General features: G+C 39.1%; 1 protein-coding gene across 3 annotated transcripts in view; it reads left to right on the top strand.

The window, feature by feature from the left end:
• The window catches only part of Crppa (CDP-L-ribitol pyrophosphorylase A), a 235738-nt gene that overhangs the window by 74042 nt on the left and 140903 nt on the right, over positions 1-20793 (top strand). For all 3 annotated transcript variants that reach the window (XM_075948043.1, XM_075948042.1, XM_075948041.1), the window contains 2 exons: positions 4034-4079; positions 20256-20350. In XM_075948043.1, the coding sequence (XP_075804158.1) occupies positions 4034-4079; positions 20256-20350 (141 nt within the window). The remainder of the gene's footprint in view (positions 1-4033; positions 4080-20255; positions 20351-20793) is intronic.

Here is a 20793-nt window from a genome sequence, read left to right as displayed (position 1 = left end):
TTTAGCATTTCAGTTAAAAACAAAGAAGTGAAAGCATTTCTGCTTAGCTCTCAACCATTCGGAGTGCTGATGTAATGTCTGTTGTTGAGATTTCCATACAGCTTTTTTCAAGCTAGGAAATGAAGTTCAAAAATACCCATTGTAAACAAGGGGACTGTGAAACCTCTGACATGACCAATTCATGGATGGGAATTATTATTAATAATAATCAATAAATATTATTATTATAATAATATAATAATAATATTATTATTATTATTATAGATAGGAAAGAGAGAATAACCAGAGGTCTTTAGAGAAATCTCTGGGACAGAGAGAAGAGGGGTGGACTGACATTGGCTTGTGCTGTCTTTCTGGGAGCAGAGAGAAGTGTGTAAGAAAGGAAAATTCTTCTGAGTTATAAAGAAAAACCCTTAGCTGTAGAGTGGGGTGCCGGGGCGGGGAGGGCTGCAGGCCTGTGGCTTAGGTGTGTTCCTAAGAACACACCAGCAGGGAAGTGGCTCTTCCTGGCAGATAGAAACCCAAGGAATGATGAAATGGAGCAGCCGTCTTTCCAATAGGGTATCTAGAGCTAAGCCAAGACTGTTGTTTTGGGGTTCCCTTTGGACTTAACACTGGTGTCTAATGAATATTCTATGTCTTTCAAGTGTAATAGTTAATAGGTTTTTTTTTTTGCCAAGTAGTGAATTGATGTCTCCATTATATGTAGCACAATTAATAAAAACCCAGAGAACAGAGGTTGGGATTCAACCTGAAGGTCAGAAAAGCAAACAGTTACCCACTGGCTCTTACCTCTACCTCAGTCTGAAATGGCGATTCTGCCTCCAGGAATCCTCAGAATGAGACTGTGTGTGAGCTGTCTCCTCCTGTTTTATATTCCTCTCTAGGGCTGGCATTAAAGGTGTGCACCACTACCACCCGTTTCTATGACAACTAGTGTGGCTGTTATAGTTATGCTGGCCTGCCCTGTTACCTGGGTATCCTGTTCCTTTAAGAGACGACTCACACCTCCTCTCTCTCTCTCTTTTTCTCTCTTCCCCATAACCCCTTACCCTCAAACCCTCCCAAATACACACTAAATAAACTCTATACCCAAACTCTCTCCCCATTATGTATCTGTCTCCTACCCACTGCGGCCTCTCCCACCCACAGTGGGACCTTCAGGGTCATTTGTACTGTGATACTTTCATTGGTTCCATGACTGGGGTTAAAGGTGTATGTCACCACTGCCCGGTCTGTAAAGCTGAACAGTACAACTGTTTTACTCTTTGAACTTCAGGCAAGCTTTATTTCTTAAAATACAAATGAAATATCACTACAATTATCCTATGACGTTGGTGCTTGGTGACTTAAAGCATAGTGTAGTCTTACTCAAGGTAAGTGGCGGCCGCCTTGGCTGGGTTTGGTTCGGAAAGATCTCTTCTCTGGCTTTGCACACAAAAGGAAGAAGATATGCGTAGTATTCTCTGGTGAAGTGGCTCTTGGGAGCTGAGGGAACCTGGCCTGTTTGTATAAACTTCAGGTTACTCCCTGTTGACTTTCTCAGGTAAACACACGACTTAGGAGAATCACTGCCCAGATACAACCTTGCGAAGTAGACATGACTGAGCTGTAGTTGGTGAGGGGGAGGTACAGGCTAGACTGAATCTTCCTGTACAGGCTGCTCTCAGTGATCTTCAGGGCACCCCCAGAGGCTCCAGTGAGCAGAGTTTGAAAACCAGTCAGTGAGAAAAACATCAACATGTTAGTCCATTACTGCAAGAGTTTTTTTAAAAGTAATTATTGCCAATAGTTGGGTATTGTGCAAGGTCAAAGGAAAAGTACAGATCATGCTGACAGACAAAAATCAGTTTCAACATTTGATCTTACCCAAAAGGCTGAGACGTGCTGAAAATCAACTTCAAAACTGATTGGTAGGCTGCTTTTGTAATGTTTTGTTTGCTTAAAAATAAGGAAAGGACAACTCAGTTTTATAAAAAGTTAGAGAAGCGAATAACACATCATTTTAGAATTATGACATTTTCCAGTAATGTTCCCTTTGAAGTACATTAGCTGTTTCATTTAGGGAAAAACAGATTTTCCCTCTAGCTAATATCGGGCTATGTAGCTCATAGATCAGGCAAGCCTCAAATCACTGTATAGACTAATTTGGCCTTAATTTCCCCTCCTCCTGCCTCAGTCTCCAAATGCTGGGATTGCAGAGGCGTGGCCCTATGGCTGGCTTTCAGTCAGATGTTGATCTGAGTAAACAAATCATCAATCTTTATGTAGCCTATAATGTGGAGACAGGAGAAATAAACTTAAGAGACTTTTAAAATTTAGTTTGTGAATATTACTTTTTAAAATAATAACCCAATTATTTTATTCATGAACAATTTCTGTGTTTTAACGTTTAAGAATTCTAAAAGCTATTTGAATATTTGGTGATAAACTTACGTAAGCTTAAAAATCTACTATTAATATTAATTTGAACTGAGAATGTAGCTTACCTCTCAAAGCCAGACAAAATAAAAAATGAATAGTTAGCTAAGTATATTCTTGATTTCTGTCTGGAGTTTAAACTATACAACAGATAATGACTGCACAAATTATCTCTTTACTTTAATCACAAATAGTAGTTAGTTTTGAGTTCAGATATCTAGCTAAGAAAGAGTTTAAACCGAGGTGTGCTCAGTGTCACATGAGCCCTTGGCTGAAGTCCCTCCCTGCAGGTGACAGCTGGCTCCTTTCATTGCCCGACTGCTAGCACCTTGAGCAGCATCCAGCGCATTTTTATAAATATTTATTGGAACCAGATCCATTACATTTGGCAAATCTATAGAGTGAGCTTGTTCTTCTTTTCTAGAATGCAGAACTGGACCATGGATTGTAACTGCAGCACCCAGAGTCATGGCTATCAGTGGATCGTTCCTGCTTTAGCGACAGTACAGCAGTCCATTAGATTTTAGTGAATTTGTTAAATGCTCCAGTAGCCTTCCATTCTCCTTTGAGTTTGCTCTTACTGCAGCTCTGAAGAGTACGGCATCAGCAAACTTACTGTAAGGCGAGGGTGCAACAGATGAATCTAATTCCCAGAAGTTCCCTGGTCTACCTGAGCTAAAGAAGACATCTCTACAAACCCATGGATGAGATGATTTAGGGAAAACAATATCTAACTTGATAGTCTGGGAAGGTACGAGTGAGATTTGTCAAAATGAGGTTTAAATTGTTGGCATCATGAATCATTTGAGTAATTCATGAGCCTATTGGACCTTACTGTAGTTACTTAATACTGTTTCATGGTTCACTGTGCTCTAGTTCCTTATTATAAGAGAGCGATTCTGCAGGCGCTCTGTGTCTGAACTCAATGATGGCCTCTTGGAAGGGTCTGCCTTAGACCAGACCTACATACCATGGCAGGGTACTTGAAGGTGAGCAGAGTGAGAAGCTGTTTGCTCTTAAGGCTAGATCTCCATTCTTAGGCACATGTGGCACCCCATAGATAACTTCTTATAGTAGCTGGGTTTTAAGGAAAATCTCACAGGGGGCTGCTAAGCTGTTCCATAAAGACCGTCCAGTTCAGGGGAAGTCTCTTTAAATGCAAATTAGTTTTTGAGAATTTCAGTGAAGAATGGAGTTGATGACTTCTGTTTTATGGAGACTCCCTCCCTCTTCCAGTCCTCCTCCTCTCTTCCTTCCATTTCCCTCCATCTCCCCTACCTCCTTCTTCTCCAATACAAACCCTTATAAAACAGCAATGTGGATACTTTTGTTTGAACACTTACACATTTTCTTTGATTATAAATCCCTAGGTATATTAATCATATTTCAGTAACCTCTGCTATATGCTATCATAATTTATTCAAAGATATAAGACTCAGATCTTCATAATTTGCTGAAATATTTGATTTAATGTGAATGTCTAATGCTGCTTTCATTTGGAAATGGCCTGTGTTATGTGTGTACCAGAAGGAAGAATTTCCTTGGGGGCATTGCTTTATTGCTTTCCCATTCCCGCCTGCTCTGAGTCTAATGAGGTTTATCTGTCCTCTAGGTGACCTACAAACGGGATCTGCAGGCAGCCGAGTCAGTGATTAAGGGTAAGTTCAACCTTGTGATTTCAGCTCCAGCCTCTCAGGAAACGTGAGCTAGCTAAGGATTTCTCAGGGCAGTTAAATCCCAGCCATCTCAGGAGAGCAGATGCCTGGAGGCCACGGAGCTCTCTGATTGTGTTGTGAATAATTGCATTTTGTTTTGTTTCCTGCTTGTGAAACACCACTTGTTATGCCACACTGAGTTTAATTTTTATAAAAGACTTCAGCCTATTAAGTATGAAGCATCAATACTGTTGGAAGGACAACTGTAGAAACTGATATTTCTATAAAAATTGAGACAGTCCCTCTGTTTCTCTGCTTAGAAGGCTGCTCCTGCCCCTGAGTAAGGTCCTGTCAGAGCACTGGGGAGTGTGCTCCGTAGGACAGTTTGCACAACCTAGAAAACTTGTACTAGATAATTGGTAAAACAAAACAAAACAAAAAAGGAAACTTATTTTTTCCTGACAACGACTGCAGTATTTTTTTTTTAAGTGTGGTGATCATGTATGTGGAAACACTCCTTCTTACCATCACTATAACCTTTATGTTCCCACGTGGTGTATTTGATAACCACATAGTACTTATGACTCTGCTGGGAATGGAACCAGCACACAGAAGGAGCATTCCCTCTGTGTTCTGCAGGCTCTGTGATTTAAATCAGACTTTGCAAGCTTAGCACCACACTGGCAGCACAGGCCAGCTGGTCCTTGCATTTCAGGAGGCCTTTGTACGTTGTTGAGTGGTCCCCTAGTTACACCGCGTAGATGGCAGCAATGCCGTGCTCTCTCCTTTACACCTGGACTGTGACCATGAAAATATCTCTTGAAGTTGTCAAATTCCTGCCACAAGGGATAAAGTTGGCCCTTCCTGAGAACCCCCTTTTAAATACTCAGTTTGAACCCCAGTCTTAAAAACTGGAGATGTTCCCTCTGGCCTTGAGACAACAGGAAGCTGCTGACTGTTTCCATCAAAATTAGAGTCTGGGCAAAATGATATGCTTGAGTTTTGGCTGAGAGGTAAACTCTTAATTTCAGGGTCTTGCTGGGCACAGAAGAGCACAGTTTTGGTGTAGAGTTTTCGGGAAGCAGTTGGCCTCACATTTAGAAAGCTGAGCTGTTCCTCTTAAGGAGGCTGTTTGCAGTACTGTCAGATTTGTTTCTCTTCAAGAGGATTTTGTTTCAAGCCATTAATGTTATATAATTTCTTTCTGTGTTTGTAAATAGTTAATCTATCAAGAAGTTGACATAGATTTACATTATCAGTCAGGCAATGTGTAAATAGTTTTTTTTGTGACTGGCTGGCTAAGCCATACTGTTCTTGAACACAAAGACATAGAACACTCAGTTTGATTTGACTTCCAAGTAAGTTCTGCATTGCTTAAGTAGAGTAGTGGTGTGATTTGAGAATAAGTAGTTAAGGGTCTCAGCTGCCAGTTCTTCTTCTTGTAATACTTTTCCCACACATATCGTAGCCAACAAATATGCAAAAATCATATTTTATGCGGTTTTCATCTTTAGGTAATAGTTTCTAACATTCTATTTTCAAAGTGTTCTATTTTATCTTGGGAAAGTGGTATGATCTGATCAGGTGTAAGCAGTTGATTTAATGGTAAACTCAAGAGTTTCCTGATTCTTTAAGGCTTGTGTTTTTCAGAAATAGCTCAGAGGAGATTCTGATCTTGCTGGGCTTACGTAGGTCTACATCTCTGTGGCCTCATACTGTGTACACATCCAGGCCAGCAGTCATGTGATTTCCTCACACCCTGAGATTCTTGTCTTCATTCAGTACCATGCTTTGGGACGAATCTGTTTTCATAAGCCCAGGTAATTGCGTTGTACATCAAATTCAAGAGGCATTTTTCTGGGCTGCCTCGTATGGTCTCCTATAGGCCACATCTATCAAAGCTAGTTTTACTGCATTATAAGTTTGGAATCTTGCTATCATATTCCAACGCCAAGATTACACTCAAAATTGCTATCTTCTTCAGGGCTTGTATTAAATACCAACACTGGTAACTGAAGTACCTTGAGAAACAGGAGAGAGAACTTTTGGAGTTTTCCTTTTGAATTTTTGAAGTTGTGAGATGTAGCAGTGTATGGTAGTATCCACCTTCAATCCCAGTGCTGGGGAGACAGACAGAGGATCCTTGAAGGTCACTGGAAAGCGAGCCTAGGTGAGCTCAGGTTTAGTGAGAGCAACTGTTCATGACACCCAGTACGTGGCCTATACATACATGGCCTATGCACACATACCCTATATACACATGTGGTCTATATGCACGTGGTCTATGTACATGTGGCCTACACACATGTGACCTATACATGCATGATCTATACACATGTGCCCCATACACAGGCGGTCCATACATATGTGGTTTATATGCAGGCGGCCTATAGGTACATGACCTATATATACATGGTTTATACACACGTGACATATACATACATGGTTCACACACGTGGCCTATACATACGTGGCCTGTACATACCTGCACATCCACATGTACTCTTCGTCCACACACAAACATGCAAATTTTTAAATATACTGTGGTTAGCAGAAGTCTACTAGAAACTGCTATTCTCAGGCTTGCCTTTTTCAACTTTATCAAGTGGGGTCTGTTAATTTCACTGGTTGAGAATAAGGCAACTACCACAATTTTAAGCAAAATTTGAAGGAGGCTTTAATTAAATACTGGCCAGGATGATGGTCTCTGGCGAGGTCCACATTTTTCAGAGGTGTATAAATGCAAACCAACAAGGCTATGCATTCCCTCCAGGTCCAATCAGGGAACAGCATCTATCCTAGCATGCTTCCTGCACCTCCTGCCCACATCCATTCAGGGAACAGCGTCTATCCTAGCATGCTTCCTGCCTGTGTACCTCCTGCCCACATCCATTCAGGGCCAGGCATTGTCCTGCCTATGACCTCCCATGTGATTGGGCATAGCTTGTGCAGTGGGGTCAAACAAGTTTGTTCATGCGAAGGAAAATGTGTGACTTGTTATCTCACCTAAGCAATAGCCTCCAGCATTTCAGGAAGTATCTATTCGTGGGCAAGGGGCCTGCATGTTAGAGGCAGTTTTGTCTTATGGGTCTTTTAGGCACAGTAGTTGAAATTTAAAACATAACTTTATTCATCACATTTCCGGAGAAAGCAATATGATACACACAGGTATAGACTGCAGGAAGAGATTCAACTCAACAGTGGTAGGAAGATGGGCCAGAGACATAAATCCATTGAACTGCCTGCTGCTACCCTAAGAGGTCCTTTCTGAATTCCCCTCTAAGGTGAAGTTTCGATTCTTGACTTTGCTGCAAAAAGAATTTTAGAACAAGTCAGTATTAAACAGAATTGGAGTTTATAAGAGGTGTTTAGGTCATGATTTAGTAGAAAAGTATTCAGGGAAGGGGTCCAACCCCAGTGTGGGTGTGGACTTCTCATGCATTTGATGTCAATGTGTTTTGAAGTTCTGTCTTTTCAAAGTTGCTAAGGAACTTAAATAAGATCATTGGGTGGTTCCTGAGATATGCAGACCAAAGGACAGAAGAACAAATTGCATTTGGTACTGTAAAACCCAAGATCACAAGAATTTCATGGGAAGTTAGTTAAGATGTTTCCACTGTCAACAAAAGTTAATAGTCTTGCTTGTGAGACTCACAGATAATATCTGGGAGAGGAATAAGGCAATACTTGGGGCATATATATGCCCGAAGCATGTTTCATTGCTGTTTTAATATTCTTAGGTGTCTGTATATAAATGAATATTATCTTTACACTAACAACCTTCAGAGCACATATCACTAACTGTGTTGAATTCTTGATTCCCAACTGCTTGGAGTCTTCATCCAGACCTGTGAGTGAGGCACTCCTTCCCTTTTCCATGTCCCTTAATCTTCCCTGATTTTCTAAGTGGTCAGTCCATGACCAGCAAACTAGAGGGTCAAAGAAATATGTGGTGTTCTGGGAAAATTCCAGAGAGCTGGTGCTAGGAAGTTGTTTGGGGAACCTGAGCATATATTAAAAATATTTTTAATTCCTCAGTAGATATGGATCATTGCATGAGGTGTCCAGAAAGTCATTATACAAACACAGAGCAAAACTACTGCCTCCAGAAAGCAGTTACCCAAGCTATGAAGACCCTTGGGGATGGCACTCACCTACTTGTTTCTAGCTATTTTAAGTTCAGGACTAATTTGTAACAAAATTATATACCAAAGTAAATATTTTTATTTTAAGAATTTTATGGATTTCTGTGTTGCTAACAATGTTAATATGTATAAAATCTGTTTCAGATCATAGTTCAGTAAATATGTAAGGAATATCTACTGTTTTGTTATTGTGTTGGGTTTAATAATTGTATGGTAACAGATACAGGCATAGTGTTTTTCCTTGAAGATTTAAAGAAATAAGAATATATGTTCTTCGCCTCCCGCTTTACTGCCTTTCTGCTTTCAAAGGATGCACAGCTGGATTTGGTCTGTCTGTCTCTCCATCTCTATGCCATTAAAAGTAGTATGATACATGTATGCTGTTAGAGGGCACACAACACTCATACCAGGTAGCTCATATAAGTTAGTTCATTGGTTCTTCAAATAACTTTGCTTCTCCCAACTTACTGGTAGGAAGATTGAGATGAAGGCATATTCTTCTCTGTCTCAAAATTGTTAAGAATATTCTCTTTGATTGAAATACAGGCCCGCATTATCCATACAACTTTTGGGCTCATGTCTTCTTTTCACTCCCAATTGTGCAGACCCACTTGCCAACATGAGAGTTGATCTTGGGTTTGAACACAGTCCATGAATGAGGAGAATTCTGAGCTTGTGAGAAGAGTTCACATGGACAGATGAGTCTGTTTCTCCATAGCGTAGATTGCTCTTGGATGTGCTTTTGTGCCCCTCCCAGGTGTAGTAATAAGAGTGGCTTTGCTTCAGACTACCATCCCCTTACCTATTATATAAGAATGATGTTTCTAAGCATGACTTGCTGAATCCATGTGATTTTGCTTCTGTGACTATATGCAATTTGAACTCAAGTGAACTTTGCCCATTTGACCCTGCTTAACCCCCAGAGTGCCCTCAGCATATGATTACCTGAGGCCCTGAATAAAGATGGCTATTGCATGGGACCTTAGTCTGCTTCATTTTTGGCTGCATTCTCCAAGGTTCAGTAGAGTGGTACCAATTGTAGATCCCTTCTCAGTGGACATCCTGTTGGTTTCTAAACCCTGTCCAGCTTTTATGCCTTTGGATCAGGACTGTGCCTTTAGCTGATCTTCTGGTGAACAAAGATCTTGCCTTTCAGTGCTTTTCTAGGAAGTACCTGGTGCTGCTTGCGTCACAGATGTTCAGAAAAATAGACGATAACTAAATGATCATGCCCAGTGAGAGAACAAAAATATAAACCACATAGCAAAATAGTAGGTTAAAAATGATTAGTTGTATAGTGTTTAGAATTTTAAGTTTTATTTTTTTTTATAAATCTGGTCTGTGTTGACAACACCTTTCTAATTTAGGGTAGACCTTGTAACTTTTCCTATGCTATAATGATTGCTGAATATTCTGTAATTTGGTATATTCCAGCTATTTCCCTCTTGAATACTAATTCTTGATGGGTAACAAGTACTTTGATGTGACTTCTTTCTTGTTTCCTTAGCATTTTTCACACTATAAAACTTTGCTATGATAAAAAAAAACTTATGTCAGATGCAAGAGTGTTTTCTACTGGCAAATTTACTACTTACTGGAATAATGGGTATTTGGTCCATCTTAATTTATAATCAAGTCAACATCTTTGGTTTAATATGGAAATTTCATTGTGAGGAAAACAAAATCTCATTTCATTAATATTTGACTTAGGTTTTTAATTTCATACAAGCATATGACTCACATCTCCAAATAGGAATAAAGTTCCCAATCTAATTTTCTTCTGCTACTAATTTTTAACTTGATTTAACTTAGCATCATTGCTTACATGGGTTCCTACTTATGGTGTACCATGGTTAGTGGAAAAGATATATAGAGAGTGGCATTCTCATGGCTGTCTTTTGTGGGGGCTGCCCCCAAATACAGCTAATTATAAATTACTGTTACACTTATATAAAACCATGCAACCCCAGCATTTCCTTTTCTTAAGGTAGCGTGTTAAATTTGGGCTGTGTTAGTTAGTGTTTAACTCTTTCCAGCTTTTACTCTGAGTGAAAATGAAAACAATCTTTTCAGAGCTGTGTGATTAATTAGTACAACAAAACCCTGGGCTGACTGATATGTTCGTAAACATCCACTGAACAAAGAAGTACTGTATTTCCCACCCTGCCACAAACTGGCTGAGCCCACCCAAGCCTGCTCTGCATGTTCAGACAAACCCCAACGATGTTAAAGTGGCAACAGACGCCAGCGCCAGCGCATTTTATCTACACGTACACAAGCCGTACAAACAGTCCCAAACCGCACTTGATTTAATATGCTGACTGTATCTTGGCCAAAGGGTCAATATTCTGAAACTTTTCTAAGAAAAGAGCCCCTATGGAATTCCTCCATTAAAAGAGCTTATTGATTTTTTTCAATATTGCCCTTCAGCAAACTTAATAATTCAGTTTTGTGACTGAAGAGTGTTATAAAAATTCATTTTATTCTTTCTTGGTTATAATTGTACAAGCTAGAGTAAACTTATGCTATAAAAATGGCTCATGGTGCCTCTTTTCCTATGATGTTTTATATAAAAATACAAAAAGAGAAGTTAAAGTCGAAAATCATTTTTAGCTGCTTTTAGTTAGAATTGGTTAATATTAATTCATATAAAGATCTGTGCCTTTTTCCTGGTCATCATTTATTGTTTTCCCTGTTTTATTTGTAAGGGCAACTGATTTTTCTGAAATGGAACTTCTTTTACTGACTAATAATTTTCCATTTTATTTGGAAAATGCAGTCCCCGCCTTGCAGTTCGGAACATCAATGGACAGGTGCCGTTTACTCACAATATTAAGAAAATCGTGTCTGTGTTCTCACTCTTGTTTCTCCTTCACGTTGTCGAAAGGCTCAGCTGATAGGAAAGTGTCTGAATTCCTGTGTGCACACACATGAAAGGATGTAGAGATGCTTTTGAATGGGCCTTGACTGGAAGGAATAAGATAAATTACATATGAACAAATTTGGATCAGCATTGTGGAAACTTAGGACTTATTGTGTTGGCTTTGGTGTTTTACGCACATGGAAAATGGATGGCTTCTTTGTAAGCGTCCTTTCGTGCTTGCTTAGCATTGTGATTTTTAAGTATAAAATTCTTTTGAAACTTTTGAATGAAGTTGAAAAGATGAGCAAGGGGCAGTCAGGTTTCCACTGGGTACAAGTGGACCTCTCTACATCTGTGGTATGTCCTTGTCAGAGGTCCCTTGTTAATGTCTCAGTGAGGGCACCACTCATATTAACCATGTTTTCTTGGACAATGCAAAGTGTCAGCTAAGATTTACTCAGAAACCTTGCTGTTTTGATGTTTCTGGCTTTTGACTGATACTTAATTTTCCACATTCCCCCCATTAATACCAAGTCTTCTTTGTACATAATAGGTTTTGTTCTTTACTGTCTTGAAAACAGTGCTGTGCTGGTATCTTGTTTGAATATGTGAAAACATTTGCGTCAAAAACATTTGCGTCAAGCTTTCGTTAATGAGAATAGGATGGCCGTAACATAATTTAAAAGGGACTTGGTTTCTTCAGCAAGTTATTGTTAAGAAAGATGTAAATTAGAAAGCTAAATATTTGGGTCAAGATTAGAGAAAATGAGTTTTCTTGTTTGTTTAATCAAACAAGAAAGTAAGTAATTTTCTTACTTTGTCATCAGCGAAATGTCTGTTCAAGGACAGGCAAGGGAATCTGTCATTTTCAAAAATGCCAAAGGTCATAGTGAGCTACTAAGCATCAAATAAGATGGACGCCGGCCACCAGTGCTTTACTCTGGAGTAATATTACGAAAAGCCCCAAGCCCAGGTATAACATGTATATTCAAAGTAATGACACTTTTTTTTCCCTGAAGTACATGGACGTAACTTGAACCTTAGAAGAGAATATTTCTTTCGAACTTACTTTTCTGAGTTCAAAATGAATACATGCTGAAAACGGAAAATAATATGTTACCAGAAAATAGCAAAACATGTGTGTGGCTTCCACTCCAGTGTGTGTCAAGACAGGATGCCACGTGCCCACATCTTACACTCCGTTCTAAGGTAGGAATTTCATCTGGCACCTTGTGTCTCATTTTAAGCGTGCTTGCCATCTGATTATATACGTCTTTTTAAAAATCCGCACCAGCATGATTGGGCTTGAGATCACAGATCAGGGCAGCTTTCTCCACAGGAGGGAGGCTATGCCGACATCGTCACGTGTTTGTATTTAATATTCTTGCAAGCCTGTGTTTACTGGTTTCCTGTAATGATAGCTCATAAATTATTTTCCTCTTGTTTGCTTCCCACCTTCCACGTTTGTCATCCTGATGATAAGAAACCGTAGGATGTGACCGAGATGGTGCTCCAGGCTCAGCACTGCTGTCCCTTTCTATTTTCTCTTTGTCCTTGGATAGAGGGTCTCCTCATGGAGCCCAGGCTGACTTTGACCTCGTGGTGTTTCTGCCTTAGCCCCTCGAGTGCGGGAGCTAGAGGCACAGGCGCTCACTTTTCCTCACTTGAGAGTCTGTTTAATGTCACTCTTAATCTTTGAGGGATAGAACATAGAACGTAAAATTGGTTCTGATTCCCAGACCTCAACAGAATGTGGAAGACGCTGACCTTACTTTGAATATATAGAGCTTCAATGCCAAATATCTTTCGGAAATACCAACCTGTGTCTTAAATATAGTTCTTATTTACCTGTGAGCTCCAAAGCTTTGATATGAGAAGCCAATCCAGTAGAAAAGGAGGCCTGGTGGAATAAACTTGAAGTGTCCTAGAAAACTGAGAGTGTTTCTCTGGATTCTCTTTCCTCTAGAACTAACCAAGTGTTGCTAGTGTTCGCTTTATTTATCTGAAGGGAAAGAAGATGAGAATCACAAACTAAATTTTGTCTTCCTTCATAACCATTCAGGTTTATTGACTATACATTCATTTGCTCATGGAAGATTTTTATTAGAATATCACTTAAGTTTAATCTTCTTAAAAGAGAATCACATGGGACATCACATCATATTTCAAGGTCGCTGTTTACGGCACTACTTTTTTTAATTGCTGTTTTAAAACATTTGACAATAATCCCACTATGTATGTGTGAGCCCAGCAAAATTACATAGACTTACTCTTTTTCCCTGGGTGTTCAGACTTGCCCAGTTCTCTGGAAACCAAATACCATTATTTGTATTAATATTCTGAATATGAGATACTATCTGGATAGTCTGTTGTAAAAATTTTGGGTCCTTTTCAGATGACCAGCGTTTCAGTAGTAAACCCACACAGTTCCTGTTTTAACTATCTTGTGTTGTTTTTCCAAGTGTCCATTGCATTTCTAAAAATTACTATGATTTTATTTGAATCAGTCTCCCATGGCTCAGCTCAGTGGCCTGTAAAGTACCTTGTTTATCACTTACCCCCACTCTGAGAGTTTGCAACATGACATTTTGGTTCAGATCAATTTGTGTGCAGCTCAAGGGGGTTCCTTGGAATGAAGTTTATAAATAGCCCATACTGTTCTACCACCATACTCCTCCCACCCCTTTTCCCTGCTCAGCATTCTCCTGGAAAATATGAGACCTTGCCACTCCTTCATATTTTCAGTGACTCTGTTTATGTCCAGAACAGGCAGGAAGAAGGAACAGTACCAATACTCCCCCACATTTCAAAGCCACTACAATTTCTGATCAGTGGGAATGTGCCCCTCTAAGATTATTCAGGCTCTGCTGTTCCCCCAGGTGCTGTCATGGCCACTGTCATGGCCACCACTGACACATGATTGATTAGAGGAAAGCATGTTCAAGTATGAGCATGAGAAGACAGGTGGAATTTCATCTCTCCTTAGTCATTGAACAAATGCTTTAAAGCACCGATGAAGGAAGCACTACACTAACTAAGGCTCTTGAAGCAGAAATGATCTAAAGAGTAGAAATGCAAGGAATCAAACAGTAATTTTAGAACTGAAAAATATATCCAGATTGAAAAAAATCTCTTTCTGTGTAGTCCAGAAATCGACCTGTAATGTTTCCTCAGTTGTTCTCCGCTGTGGATCGTCAGGTAGCTCACTGACTGACAAGACTGGTCAACCCTTGAGTTCCAGGGTCCACCTATCTCTAGCGCTCCTTTCCTCCCTACCAGGATTGTTTACGGTGGGTCCCAGAAGTCATCTTGATGAGCACTTTGGTGACTAAACTGTCTCCCCAGCCCAAGGTACTTTCTGAATGAGTAGAAGCAGAATCAGTGTGGGTAAAAGACTAATGCATATCTAGGCTGTTGTTTTCCCCAAACCCTTACAGAGTGTTCGTCAAAAGTAGAAGTCGTCCACATTGTCACTAATTTCCTCACTTACCACTTCGCTGGATCTGTATGTACGAATGGTCTCATTCTGGAACCTTGAACTTGTAATCCTCCTGTCTCAGTCTGAGAATATAGGCAGGTGCCACTGCGCTTGCCTCTTTTTATCACAAGTTTTGTTTGAGATGCTTCCTTGCCAAGTAGCCCCAGCTGAACTGATTCTTGCTATGTATGTGGCCCAGGCATCCTTGAATTCATGGCACTCAGCTTTCCAAGAGTTGGAATGATAACCATGTGCTACCATGCCCAGTTTTCTTATCACATTTTGTGTGTTGTTTTTGAAACGAAAGACATTTTAACTTTATTTAATGTATCCTGATATGCTTCTTAAAAAATGTTTATCTTTTGTTTTGGCCTGCAGGTAATCTGAATATTGATACCTGTCTAGTCATGTGTGGTTAAGTGTTATGTGTTGCTTTGTATTTGATAATTTAGCAATTAGGTCCTGGAGCTTGATCAGATTTAGAGTTATATTTTCCCTAAGACAAGAGAAGGCAAAAGTAGTTAGAGGTTCTTCCTAACCGCAACTTCTGATACTGACTGCATGTGTTCTGGAAAGGGTGTGAGTTATGACATATTCATTGTATTAATTAGTTTTCATACATCAGATACATTCATACGAATTAAAAAAACATTTGTACATGTGTGAGTGCGTGTGTGTGTATATATGTGTTGGTTTATGCCTGTGCACATGTAAGTACACAGGCCAGAAGTTGGAGATTTTCATACAAAAAAATTAAAATGTGTATGTGTGTACATGTGTGTATAATATGTATGTATATATATGTGTGTGCATATTTGCATATAGGGGTTTGTATGTATAAATGTTTGTGTGTGTTGTGTATATGTGTATACATGTGTTTCTGTGTTTGTGTGGTATGTTTGTATGGGATGTGTATGTGTACGTGTGTGTTGTGTTTGTTTATGTGTGGGGTGAATGTGTACCTGTGTGTGTGTGGTGTGTATGTGTGTGTGTGTGTATACCTGTGCCCATGTGTGCATAGAGGCCAGACAAAATCCTACAGTGTTCTTCTTATCATGCTTTGCCTTATTCCTTTGACATAGGGTCTCTCACTAAAGCTGGAGTCAGGCAAGGCTCAGGAACTGTCCTGTTTCTGCCAGTCCACTCCTGAGTTTTTATATGGTGTTGGGAATTCAAACCCAGGTCCTCAGGCCTTTACAGTGTGTGGTCTTTCCCAGTGAGCCAGATCCCTATTTCATTGTAAGGTGGACCAGAAGTAGAATGGCCCATAATCATTCACTGGTTTTATTGGAGTTGGCGATGTTGCTCAGTAGGACACTTGTTGGATTCTTAAAAATTGTCTCTTCTCAGTTCATACTTGAACACACTACCAGGGAATGACCTAATGCTTCCAGAAGCATCTCAGTTATTGAATTGACTTTTTTCTAAGACTTTTTTTTTTCTCTAAGACTTTATTATTAAATGCGTGTTCAGTTCCTGGTACTTACAGTTGTTAAACGTGTTGTTGTTTTTACATGTCATCTTTAGAGTATTGGGAGAATCTGATAAACTGGAAACATTGGTGAGACTTGCAGATAAATGTGCTGGTTGTTTGGGGTTCGTTTTCTTTCATAGTTTTTCATGAGAAGTAGAAAGACTCAGTGCTTGGGTGGCTCACCATATCTTTCTGAACTCACCAGTCTCCAATTGCCACAGTATGTAAGAAGATTAAAAGAAACTGAACTATTACCTCAAAAGAGTTACACTGCTCGAGGGGGGCTAATCAACTATCGTAGGCAATTTGCATATTTTGTAAAGAGAGGAAGCTTTTATAATGGCCACATTATAGAAAGTTAGTGTCAGCTAAGTAGAGATTCCAATCTGGCTGTGAATCAGATCACTTTTGGAACTTCCCAAAATTTAGGCTAGAAGCTTGATGAGTCGTTAGCAAAACTGTGCTCTGAAGAGCATGGAGGTAGGGAAGAGCATGGCTTGTGAGTGACTTCTCATAGTCCACCAGACGGAGCCTTGAGTCCGAAGAGATAGTTGGAGATTTCTATTAGTCTGGTCTCGGAGGAGGAGCAGATGGTGAAATTGCCATTTTAAATAGAGGACATATGCATATGGTCCTTAGAAGGTATAAGAGGGCAGACAGCTGGTGCGTCTCAGACCACTGTGTGGTAAACAAACGGTGGGACCTTGATTCTGTGAGCTGGCCACACAGGGAACGCTACCGTTTACCAGTGTTCCATCTCTCCTCTTGAATCTATCCTCTTTACTTAGGTTTTGCTCTCACGATCTTTAAGGTTGGGAATTTTAGTATCTTTTACTATTAAGATAGTTTAATGTATTTGTCTTTGTATCTTGATTGTTTTGTAAAGTAAGGACACTTTTTATTCTAATGTTTTCAAGCTTAAAGCTTGCAAGAACCTCACAGGAAGCTGCCGTGCTTTCACCTGGTTTCACAGATCCATGCCATGGCAATTCTTTGCTTCATTACTTTATTATTTCCATATGGGTCCTTCACTCCTCGTCCACATAACTGTGTGCTAAGTGGGTGATGGACTAGGTGTGTGCATTTATATTGTTACATAGCACTCTGATTCCAAATGCTATTCCAAGAAAATGCTGATATAATGGTTAGTACTTTCACAAGGATAATCAGGACAAATACTAAAGGCTTAAATAATTATCACCAAATGAAAAAAGGAACATTAAATTCCTGTGAACACTGAAGTCATTATGAACACTCTTTGCTGACAGGCATAAGAATTTAGATGGACATAATTTGAGACAAACACAGCATTTTAAACTGATATAGAATAGTGTTTATAGGCACTCATAATTTAAAACAGCACCTCTACTCATGAACTCTAAAAATTACAGAAATGTTATCAATTTTATACAATTTGTGGAGGATAGATTAAAAATACTTCTGACCTGTAAATAATTTAACTATTTATTATAAATATGACAGACTTAATGAGATTATAAAATTCTGTTTAAAAATTTTCAGATACAATTATGATTTAGCAAGGAAGAAAAGACTTTATCCTGTGTTTAGAAGTTTATATATATATAAGATTAGAGCTTATAAACAAACTTAACAAAATTATTGCAAGATCCGGATAAAAATAATTTTGCACTGAAATAGAAAATAAAATTAGAATGTCAATTGACAGTATTGCCAACGAACCATTGTAAAACAACTCTGTGCTAAATGCTATAAACCACTGTTAGCTTGGAATAATTAAGGAAAATATCAAAAAATTGGGGACTGAATCATGATCATTGAAAAATGTAATATTTGATAATGTTATGTCTTTAAAAACTCTGAATTACAGAAACTTATTGGAAAATTTACATGGCAATAAAAGATTCCTAAGTAAAAGTTCTATATTTAAAATAGTTGAAATACAGTCTAAGATAAATGCCAAATATAGTTAAGATTTAATTGTTAGTATGTTTTAAAAAGGTAGAAAACTGCCGGCTTTAGTTTTGGTACTAGTAATTTACTTTGAGCAGAGTGGGTATATGTGCATAGGAGTATATAATAAAGCAAAGAGGGAACAATTTATATATTTATTTTTTATTTGAATTAAAAGAATTCAATTCTTAACTATATGTAGTTTATCAATTTGTCGACAGTGATTCAGTGCTGACACACTGACTGTTGGCAGTTACTTGGTAGTCACAGATGCATCTTTTTGTGTATTAGACATATTTAGAAATATTCCTAGGCATTTGCAATGATGCTGGAGAGACACATTTCCTTCTAAGGATTTAAATTCATGTATATTGATTGTGTTACTTCATTTCAACAGACTCTGAATGGAGGCTGGTTGCCTTGTCCTCAGAGTCTTTTGGGAGGGGATCTCATGACCTTGGCCTTGATGGATATCCTGCCTGAGCCTTTCCTACTCAATACCTCTTACTCATTTTGCTGCTTATAGATCACACTATGCTTATGGGTACTTTCCTTACACCAACCTTTTTCATCTTATTTTCATTTTTCTCTCTGTGAATTCCTTCAGATTCCTTGCTTCCACTTCTAAGCAAAGCCTACTCACCTTTCCAGGGTAGGTTCTAATCTCATTTGATTATACAGCATCACCTGTTTTCATAACGTGGTGATGTTCCACAGCACTTCCAGGCTGACTACTTTGTCTCTATTCTTAATCGGACTGGATTTTATTAGGGTTGTGTGCCTACAGACTTCTGGGAATAATAGAACCTTAGCAAGTAAGCAAGTAGATGCCTGAGAAGAGGTGATATAAAGTAGCGTAGCTTAGTGCGGAAGATCCACATTCAGAAGAGGGATGCTCTCCTCAATCCACTGGAATGACTGTGTTCACATTTGCGTAGTTGTCCCAACTGCAGAGTCTGAGCAAAGAGTGTGTGATCAGCTTTTTATAACAACTATTACAAGTGTGGTGTCCCTCTAGGAAGGTGTGGTATTTATGGATACCTGTATATAAATATCCTGGCATGAAGACAGGAGTGGTACCACTTTGATAATAATATATGCTTACACTGAAGCATTGAATGTGAGGATGACAATGAAGGAATATCAGAATGTTTGCAGGTTCACCAAGTGTCCCATGTCCTTTCCACCATGCCCATTTTAGTCTTCCCAGGTAGCTGTAGGTCTGTAAATGTAATATTTTGGGATTTGTGTACCTTTTCTACTACTAAGAGCCCTGGGATCTTATGAGTGTCTGTCCCTTTCTCTGCAGTGAAGACTCTGACTTACTGTACATATTCACAATAATTCTTTTCTCCATGGTCTCCATGTTCTCTACATTACTGTAACTTTGTAAACAAATTCCTGGTTAAATTGAAATTAGTAAAAGGAGTACTATCACTCAGGTGGTATTATCTTAACTGTCCTATCTAGCTTTGCTTGAAAAAAATATTATTAATTGATTAATTCCTGTAGAAAACCTATGACATAAGCCACCCATGTATCATGCAGCGAGGTTAATGCTGACCCAGCCAGTTTTGACTGGTAAATACTATTTTCAATAGTTTTTTTCTTCTTAGTTCAAGACTCCGTAGTGTAGTGTACTCGACAGCTGTAGTGATGTTCCTTAGCACCTCAGATCCCCATAGAGAAGGACTTCATATCTTTTGGGAGAATGCACAGGAAGTTCAGAGGTGAATGCCACCATGTCACATAGTTTATATTTAAATATTTAAGCTATCTCAAACAAGCTAACAAGTTTGAGAAAAATTCAGCCATTTTCATTTCATGTGGTAAGAATCCCAACTGGAACTGAGCTGTATTGGATTGACCATGTAGGCACAAGCCAAAGAAAAACCTGGGAATGGTTTGAAGAAAATATCTGTCTGTAAGTGGGACTATCTGAGAACCAGGGAAATTCCTCCTGGTCAAGAATGGTTAGTGGTGGTCACATAAACGATGGTCACTTCTAGTTACTCCTTGTAAAATGTAAACCAAGAGCTTGTCTATGTGCTGGATGGGTGCCTACTGCACTGTGTGTGATGTGAGGATACAGTGGCCTGGCTGGTACAGAATCCAGGATGCCTCAGCCTGTAGCTCAGGTTACTCTACCTGGCCTGGAGCTAGACTCTGCCTCATCTTACTCAAGGGGGATGAAGATCAAGCAACCACACGTTTTTAGATAATAAGGCTTTGTTCTATGCTTTCTTTGAATGATAAAGTTTAAAAACTTTTTTACTTTTAATTTCAGAGAAAATTTCACAAGAGATTTGTGTGGTTATGAACACAAAAGATGAAGAATCTGCAGGACATCTTCTCAAGGAAGTGCTAAAAAAGGAATTAAATGTAAGTATTCAAAGACTGGGCAGGAGTAGCTGTCACAAATTCTTGTGGCATGAAAGTATCTTCCTTGACAAAGCCCACAAATCATTCAAATGTAATGTTGCTAGCTCCTCTTTCCCTAAGATCCTTCATCGTCTCAATACTGTGATTGAGAAATGAAGGAATAAAAAGCAAAATGATGCTCCCATAAGTAGTGATTCACTGGAAGACCTAGCTACAAAACAGATTCAAACTAACCTAAGGTTAATACAATAAATGAAACTATATACAATCAGCTTCGGATACAAACATGCTCCATCTTGTCCATTCTTCCTGGGCAGTGGTTCTTAAACTTCCTAATGCTGTGACCCTTTAATATGGTTCCTCATGTTATTTAGTTGCTACTTCATAACTGCCATTTTGCTACTGTTAAGAATAGTAATGTAAATTTTCTTCTTCAGAGGTTG

The sequence above is a fragment of the Microtus pennsylvanicus genome, chromosome 14 (genome assembly GCF_037038515.1).
Source record: "Microtus pennsylvanicus isolate mMicPen1 chromosome 14, mMicPen1.hap1, whole genome shotgun sequence".
NCBI lineage: Eukaryota > Metazoa > Chordata > Mammalia > Rodentia > Cricetidae > Microtus > Microtus pennsylvanicus.
This window is presented reverse-complemented; position numbering and strand designations above follow the sequence as displayed.